This window comes from Rhincodon typus, chromosome 43, assembly GCF_021869965.1.
Source record: "Rhincodon typus isolate 14 chromosome 43, sRhiTyp1.1, whole genome shotgun sequence".
Lineage (NCBI taxonomy): Eukaryota > Metazoa > Chordata > Chondrichthyes > Orectolobiformes > Rhincodontidae > Rhincodon > Rhincodon typus.
In genome coordinates this window covers 4,047,887-4,057,146 of record NC_063374.1, presented here as the reverse complement: position 1 = coordinate 4,057,146, position 9,260 = coordinate 4,047,887, and the positions used below count along the sequence as shown (strand labels likewise).

The window sequence follows — 9,260 nt, the reverse complement described above, 5'->3', positions numbered from 1 at the left end:
ACACCCATTCCCCACCGAGTGTGTGTTTTAGACTGGTACACCCATTCCCCATTCTGTGTGTGTTAGACTGGTACACCCATTCCCCACTCTCTGTGTGTGTTAGACTGGTACACCCATTCCCCACTGTGTGTGTGTTAGACTGGTACACCCATTCCCCATTCTGTGTGTGTTAGAGTGGTACACCCATTTCCCACTCCGTGTAGTTAGACTGGTACACGAATTGTGCTCTCTCTCCCACAGACAGACTGGAAAATGGGTGTATCAGTGAGTATGTTGAACAAGGAGTTGAATCAGTCTCTGGGGTATAAGCATGTTACATGGCTGTGGGTAACGGAGTATAGCCATTGAATGAAGACCGCCAGCCTGTTTGTGTGGTGCCGCACGTTCGATGGGCCGAATGGAAGCCTACTTCTGTTCATACCTTCCCAGATGTAACATCGTGGTCTGTGAGCGGAATGCAACTGGCTCTTCCTTGCCCTCCGACATAACCACAGCAAGCCACTCGTTTTGAGGGCAATTAGGGATGGGCAGAAGGAGAACTAAAGGAATAGTCGACCCGACTGTGGATTGCTCCCCACCAAGACTCTGGACCAGACAGGTGTCCCAGCACCGCCATTCTGTTCTTTTCTGTAAGACGTTGCTTTATTGTTAAACTCGACGCGGATTTTATGATACATTCTTGGTTTCTGTTTATTTCCCAATGTACAATGTGGTGGAGCCTGAAATATTGGTGGCACCAAGGTGGCCTTGCAGCGATGTCACCCAGACGTTGGGAAGGCTCAGTCATCGGGGGCGGGGGGAGAAGGTAACTACGGGCATTGACGTAACGGTCACACATGGCCGTGAGGCAGTGTCCTGGTGCTGGTCGGTTTCCAAATCCATGCTGCCCTGTCCCGCAGGCTCTTCATCCCATCTTCTTCGGAGAATTCCCTCTTTCCCTCTCCTGCTGCGTGGGCGGGTGGGAGATGAATAAGGAGACATCAGATTGCATGTCCCAGCCCCGCAGGACTGACCCATTCATTTGGTGGCAGTGTGTGAGCTGCTGCTCTGGGAGAAGAAGGAATTTCCACCGAGATTAGCTGCTCATCTCCTCGTGCTCTCACGGAATTCCCGGTGGAGATTTCAGAACCGTGGCTGGACAGAACCATTCCAGCTTCCTTCAGGATCATGGGAAGGGAAGGGAAGGGGGCAGAGGGTTCCCCAAATGCACTGGGAGTCTTCCCTCGTGGTCTCAGTGGGGTGGGGGAGGGTGTGGAGGTGGGATGAATTGGGGGAGGGGGAGACTGGTCAATGTTCAGGAGAGAATCAAGACTTTCGTTCCTTGGTGCTCCTCTCCTACCCCAACCACCTCCTCTTGCCAATCCCCAACACCTCTAACTACTCCAGCCACTCCCAGAGTGACCAGTGTCCATCTAGAGAGTGACCAGCCACTCCCAGAGTGACCATTGTTCATTTAGAGAGTGATCGGTCACTCCCAGAGTGACCAGTGTCCACCTAGAGAGTGACCAGCCACTCCCAGAGTGACCATTGTTCATTTAGAGAGTGATCGGTCACTCCCAGAGTGACCAGTGTCCACCTTGAGAGTGACCAGCCACTCCCAGAGTGACCACTGTCCATCTAGAGAGTGACTGGCCACTCCCAGAGTGACCACTGAGCAACCAAAGACTGATCAGTCACTCCCAGAGTGACCAATGTCCATCTAGAGAGTGACCGGCCACTCCCAGAGTGACCAATGTCCATCTAGAGAGTGACTGGCCACTCCCAGTTATCAGTCACTCTCAGAGTGACCAGCGTCCATCTAATGTCACCCCGAGAGGAGTATACAAAGGGGAAGAGGGGTATCTGGGCAATCTGGGATGGCCAACACCAGTAAGAACCACACCATCTCTCTCTCTCACTGCGCCAATGCCAGTGGGCGAGATGGGGATATTACTGTCAATGAAGCCTGTACAGAATGGACAATCAGTGACCAGGCTGATAAGGAGGTGACACAGGGGTTGGTGATCACTGGATTCCTCCCAGCAGATCCCACCGTCTGCTGCCTGATCCTGTGGGGAATGTGGGTCAGGGAGCTGAGCAGAGTTTAGGGTTGGGGGTAAGGTCTTTGGGTTTTTCACACCCACTCCAAACCATCCCCCCACCCCAACCACCACCAATGCCCTCACACTTAAAGGGGCCTCTCCCAGAGCAGCAGAGGGATTGCCAGGGGCTTCTGGCACTTTCTTGGCGTACCTGTGCTTCACCGACCTGTTTCGGGGCTAATTGCCCAGCACATGGCACCCCCCCCACCCCCTCCTCGCCCCCACCACTCCATCCCTGCCCTGGGTGGGGGATGTGGCTGAGTTTGGACCCTGTTTAGAGTCGGAACATCAGCACAAAGACCAAAGCCAGGTCCTGTCCATAGAGAGCGGCCTGCTCACTTTGTGCTGGGATTAGTGTGAACTGTGGGAGCAATGACCATTCTGAACAGGGTCTGGGATTCTGTGTCTAACCAATACGTACGGTTCCCCTGTTCACAGGGTGTCAGTGTTGGGGGTGGTGGGGGTGACTGGATGGCACCAGTGCGTATTGTCCTTGTTTAATCTTCGAAATCAACCATTTGGGCTCCAAAGTGTCAGTCAATAGACTATTAATCAGGACAGAGCAGCCCCCACTTTGATTGGCACCACATCCACAAACATTCCACTCCCTCCACCCACCAACGCTCAGTCGCAGCAGTGTGTACCATCTACAAGATGCCCTGCAGCAACTCACCGAGGCTCCTTAGACAGCACCTTCCAAACCCACCACCACTTCCATCTAGAAGGACGAGGGGCAGCAGATACATGGGAACACCACCCCCTGCAAGTTCCCCTCCGAGACACTCCCCATCCCGATTTGGAAATACATCGGCTGTTCCTTCAGTGTCACTGGGTCACAATCCTGGAATTCCCTCCCTAAGGACATTGTGGGTATACCTACAGCACATGCACTGCAGCGGTTCAAGAAGGCAGCGCCCCACCACCTTCTCAAGGGGCAACTAGGAATGGGCAATAAATGCTGGACCCAGCCAGCAACACCCACATCCCGTGAACAAATAGACAAGAAATCAAGTTGACTGCTGATACTTTGCAGAGAGCTTCAGGGTCTGTACATGAGTGTGAGCCTTAGGGAAGGGCATGGGAACTGTATGAAAATGCCAGAAATGGGAAAGGTGATTCCCATATACGCCTCCACATGGGGGCAAGTGGGATCTGTTCCAATACCCTGTGATGCTGTAGTTTGGAACTGAGGGCAAGTGAGCCATTGCTTGTTGTGAGTCAGTCTGTTTGACAGACTCAGTGTAGGTCTGTTCATGGACTTAACACAGGAGTTGGCAGGGAACAGTGGGAGAGTTAGAGGGCAGAATGGGAGGAAATGTATGGGGTGGGGCCAAGTTAGGCGGTTGGGGGCATAATGCAGGCAGGGGTCAGGGAGGTCAGGGGTCATGGTAGGGGTTAGGGCCTACTCGATTTCCAGGATGAGGTCATCGCCCTCGAGGTGCATGTCGCGGGTGACGTAGATTTTCTTGACAGTGCCTGACATGGGAGAGTTCACCACCGTCTCCATCTTCATGGCACTGAGCACGCACAGCTGTTTCCCCTTCTCAATGCGGCTGCCCTCCTTCACCTTAATATCCAGCACCTTCCCTGGCATCGGGGCCCCGATCTGACCCTTCACATCCTTCAGCGCCTTCGGGTGGAAGTGCATCTCCTGTGAGGCAGGAGAGGGAGGGATGGAGAGGGGGGAGAGAGAGGGATGGAGAGAGAGGGAGGGATGGAGAGAGAGGGATAGAGATAGAGGGAGAGAGGGACGGAGAGTGGGATGATGGAGAGGGAGGGAGAGAGAGGGAGAAGGATGGAGAAAGAGGGAGGGAGAGGGAAGGATGGACAAAGAAAGACAGAGAGATTGAGAGGTGCAGACAGAGAAAGGGAGGGAGGGATGGAAAGAGAGAGGGAGGGGACGAGAGAGGGATGGAGAGAGGGGAAGAGAAGGAGTGAGAGATCAAGAAGGTCAGAGAGAGAAAGGGAGGGAGAGAGGAATGGAGAGAGAGAGTGGGAGACGGAAAGGGACAGAGAGAGATTGAAAGGAGTTAGAAGAGGGGATGAAAGGGTGAGAAAGACACCAAGACAGGAACGGAGATGGAGAGATGGGAGAGTAGGAGACACAGAGAAGAAGAGAGAGTGGGAGATAGAGAAAGATGGAGAGGGAGAGAGAGAATAGGAGAAGGAGAGAGAGGGAGAGGGTGTGAGGGACAGTGAGAGAGGGAAGAGGTTGAGGGAGGGAGAGAGATAGAAAAGGAGGGAAGGAGAGAGATGGAGAGAGAAACCAGAAAGAGAATGGTCAGATAGTGCTGCGACATCCCGTCATCTCTGTGCCCCGGTTTAATAGGCATCCACAGACATCATTAAGAAGACCGGGATTAGGAGCAGCAGTAGGCCATTCTGCCCCTCGACCCTGTCCCATCATTCCATAAGCTCATGGCTGATCTGAATGTGGTCCCAATTCTACCCCCACTTCCTTTCAGGGCAATTAGGGATGGGCAATAAATGCTGGGCCAACAACACCCATAAAAAATAATCCACTTTTCCACTGCCTCTGTGCATCGAGAGATGAAATATCTTTATAGGCCCAGCCTTCAATATACTTAATGGTGGAGACTCCACAACAGTCTGGGGAGAGAGACCTCCAATCCCTTTGAGTGAAGCCTTTTCTCCTCTTCCCACTCCGAAATAATCAGGGCCTTATCCCGAGACTGTGCCGTCCGTGTCCCAGATTCCCTCACTGTGGTGGGGTTGGGAACCAATATCCCAGTGTCGACCCTGTCCAACCCCTTCACAATCTTGTACGCTTCAATTCTCCGCCCCAGAACACTGCGGAAGCAAAACAACAAAGTATTGGAGAAGCAGGGAGTTGAATTTGTTGAAACATTGGGGAGTTATGGGGCATGAGGTACTATCAGTAAGAAGGTGCTGAGGCCTGGGGCAGGTCAGCTATAATGCCGGAGATATGGCAGGGTAAGCTTGACGGGCAGAACGGCCTACACCTGCTCCTATTCCTTATATTGTCCATTCTTCAAAACCCCAGACAAGAACCTCCTTCCTGTATTTACCCTGTTTAGTCCTGTTAGAATCCAAAATCCCCAGTGAATATAATCTTAACCGATCCAGTTGTTCTTCATACATCAAACAGTGCGGCGCTCCCTCAGCACTGACTCTCCGACAGTGCAGCGCTCCCTCAGTACTGACCCTCCGACAGTGCGGCTCTCCCTCAGCACTGACCCTCCGACAGTGCGGCGCTCCCTCAGCACTGACCCTCCGACAGTGCGGCGCTCCCTCAGTTCTGACCCACTGTGCTGAGGGTGGTGTTAATGTTTGCTGTCTCTCTCACATTGCCCCACCTGGACACAATACAGTGAGAGCCGTTGGACTGAAGTCAGTGAGGATGCCCTCTGCAGAGTGCAGTGCCTGTTCCCTTGCTGGGCAGCAGAGGGCAGTGTAGTACCAGCATGGTGCTGACTCTGCGTTGATGAATGGACAGCACAGCTCGAGTGGGTTTTGCCTCGTTTCTGAGATTTGAAACCGCTCTGAGCCCTAACACCTCGCTATTCATCGTGTTGCTGCCTGTGTGACACACTGAAACCAAACCAGCACCTCAGAACCATTCATGGCCAGTTGCCTCTCACTGGGACTGTACTTCTCTCATCTGGGTCACCACAGAGTGTAGTGCAACTGTGCATGGCAACATACAGGCTGTGGAATGGAGCCTCCTGTAGCCCTGACACCCCCTCCCTGCCTGTGTAACCTCTGCTAGCCCTGACACCCCCTCCCTGCCTGTGTAACCTCTGCCAGCCCTGACACCCCCTCCCTGCCGGTGTAACCTCTGCCAGCCCTGACACCCCCTCCCTGCCTGTATAACCTCTGCCATTCCCACACCCTCTACCTGCCTGTGTAACCTCTGCCAGTCCCAACATCCCCTCCCTGCCTGTGTAAACCTCTGCCAGCCCTGACACCCCTTCCCTGCCTGTTTAACCTCTGCCAGCCCTGATACCCCTTCCCTGTTTGTGTAACCTCTGCCAGCCCTGATACCCCCTCCCTGCCTGTGTAACCTCTGCCAGTCCCAACACCCCCTCCCTGCCTGTGTAACCTCTGCTATTCCCACACCCTCTCCCTGCCTGTGTAACCTCTGCCAGACCCTATTTAATGAGGCAATGAGTAATCTGTGTATATGTCCATATATCTGCCTTTGGCCCATATCGCTGAAAACTTTTGCTTCACCAAAAATTCACCTATCACCGAACTCAAATCAGATTTAATTGGGATCATTTGGTTCTCTGTCCAGCAATCCCGTCAGCTTCATCCCTGGATCCCTGTAGCAGTTGCAGTGCAACCCCTACTATCAACATCCTGGGGGTTACTATTGACCAGAAACTCAACTAGACTCACCACATAAACAGAAGGGCTACAAGAGCAGGTCAGAAGTTGGGAATCCAGCAGCGAGTAACTCACCTCCTGACTCCTCAAAGCCTGTCCACCATCTACAAGGCACAAGTCAGGAGTGTGAAGGAAAACTCCCCACTTGCCCCTGGATGGGGGCAGCTCCAACAACACTCAAGAAGCTCCGCACCATCCAGGACAAAGCAGTCCCCGCTTTGATTGGCACCACATCCACAAACATCCCACTCCCTCCCCCACTGACACTCAGTAGCAGCAGTGTGTACCATCTACAAGACGCACTGCAGAAATTCACCAAAGATCCTCAGACAGCACCTTCCAAATCCACGACCACTTCCATCTAGAAGGACAAGGGCAGCAGATACATGAGAACACCACCCCCTGAAAGTTCCCCTCCGAGCCATTCCCCATCCTGACTGGGAAATATATCAATATTCTTCCATCCTTCGGTTTGGATTGGAGCAGCGTCCGTACTCAGATGACCATACTGGAGCCTCTATCCCTCAATGCCCTCTTACCTTCATGGCCTGAGTGTCCTTGACCAGCACCGAGCGAAGCTGACCATTCATCTCGAAGAACACTTCCCTCTGCCCGGCCACATTGAGGTCTCCCAGCGCAAGAGCTTTAATGTGGAGCGTCTTCCCTCTCTCCAGTTCCACCTGCAAAGAGATCACATCAAACAACCTGCTGTGATCATCCTGCACTTTCCCCGAGTGAAAGGGACCTGTGCTCTGATAGCTGGGACTTGTTGGCTCCTCTACTGGAAATCACTCTCTATCCACTTTGCGTTGTTTCGGTCTCCATTCTCTTTGGGTCCACAATCTCAATCTCAATCTGCATCCCTTTCTTATTAAGAGTTCTAGAGGTTTACAGCATGGAAACAGGCCCTTCGGCCCAACTCGTCCATGCTGCCCAGGTTTCACAATTAAACTAGGCCCATGTGACTACGCTTGGTCCATATCCCTCCACATCTATCCCATCCGTGTACCTGTCCAAAAGTTTCTTAAATGACAAACCTGTATTTGTCTCCACCACTACTTCTGGCAGCTCATTCCAGACATTCACCACCCACTGTGTGTGAAAACACTGCCCCTCTTTGTATCTCTCCCCTCTCACTTTAAACCTATGCCCTCTAGTTTTAGACTCCCCTATCCTGGGGAGAAGCTTTTGGCTATCTACATTAGTTATGCTCTTTTCTGTTCATGATGGTGTCAATTCTGCTGTTCAGATATACATGTGAAGGGCATTGTTTAATTAGGTAGTGAGAGCACTTGAAAAGAGAGACTGCTGGGAGAGGGGAGCTGAGGGGAGGAGGCAGTTACATTCTGTGAATATTATCAGGAAAAGTGCCATATGTACATCACAAACATTAACATTTGATCGACTTAACATTTGGACCCTTCAGTGTCCCTGGGTCAAAATCCTGGAATCTTTAAAAAAATTCATTCACGGGATGAGGGCAACACTGGTCAGGCCAGCATTTATTGCCCCATCCCTAATTGCCCAGAGGGCAGTTAAGAGTCAATGACATTGCTGTGGGTCTGGAGTCAAATGTAGGCTAGACCAGGTAAGGATGGCAGTTTCCTTCCCTAAAGGATGTTAGTGAACCAGATGGGTTTTTCTGACAATCGGCAATGGATTCATGGTCATCATTAGATTCTTAATTCCAGGTTATTCCATCCCTAAGCGCATTGTGGGTCTAACCGACAGCACATTGGACTGTAGCAGTTCAAGAAGGCAGCTCACCCACTACCTTTTCAAGGGGCAACTAGGGACAGGGCAATAAATGCTGGTCCTGGAAGGTGACGTCCATGCCCCACAAATGAATTTTATAAATTCTGTCTCTTTGCGTCTACATCTGTTCCTTTTCTCCCTTCGTTCCTGTCTGTGAGAACTGTGATCTGTGTGCAAGTTGTGGCAGTGTCACTGGCCCAGCAACCCAGAGGTCCCCAGGTCATTCTCTGTGGACGTGGGTTCAAATCACCGGGGATTTAAATCCGAAGGATAGCTGTGGGGGTCTCAAGCTGATCTCAGGAAGGGGGGAATGTGAACTTCGATTGATCATCGTAATGAAACCCCACAGCCCACCCCGCTACAGGGGCTCATGGACGTCCCGTTAGGAAAGGAAATCTTCCTTCCTTAGGCCTGGACTGGCCTAGCTGTTACCCCAGTGCAAGGTGTTTGGTTTTTAACTGCCCTCTGAAATGGTACAGTTCAGAGGAGACAACAAATGAGGAAAATATTTTGCCCATTAGGAGTTGGGGAGCCATGGGCCTCCAACCCCCTCACTCCCATTTTCTGGAATCTCTCTCTTTCTTGTTTTATCACAGAATCCCTACAGTGTGGAAACAGGCCCTTCGGGCCAACAAGTCCACACTGACCCCCCCCAGACCCATTACCCTTTCCCTGTAACCCATCTACACATCCCTGAACGCCATGGGCAATCTAAGCATGGCCAATCCATCGAGCCTGCACATCTTTGGACTGTTGTGCCATCTCGCTGACCCCTCCCCGCTCGGATAAAGAATCTGCCTCACCGCCACCATCAGAGTGAGTGTTCTGCACCAGCTTCCCTTCAGTTGGGTGCGTGGAAAGATCTCGCGACCCCGACGGGCACAGATGGGTCAGTACTCCGTTGCCCTTTATTACCAAGACAGGTTGAGGCACAGGAGGAAAGCTGCCTTGCCGTAACTGGAATAACAAGGTGTAGAGCTGGATAAACACAGCAGGCCAAGCAGCATCAGAGGAGCAGGAAGGCTGACGTTTCGGGCCTAGACCCTTCTTCAT

The 9,260-nt window shown here is 52.2% G+C and overlaps 1 protein-coding gene across 1 annotated transcript in view; it reads right to left on the bottom strand.

The window, feature by feature from the left end:
• Nucleotides 1-623: 623 nt before the first annotated feature.
• LOC109926285 (pyruvate carboxylase, mitochondrial-like) overlaps nt 624-9,260 on the bottom strand; it is a 66,303-nt gene continuing 57,666 nt past the window's right edge. The window contains exons 8-9 of the mRNA XM_048619612.1: nt 6,992-7,132; nt 624-3,732 (exon numbers count right to left, since the gene is read on the bottom strand). Coding sequence (XP_048475569.1) covers nt 3,484-3,732; nt 6,992-7,132 — 390 coding nt within the window. The 3' untranslated portion in view covers nt 624-3,483. The remainder of the gene's footprint in view (nt 3,733-6,991; nt 7,133-9,260) is intronic.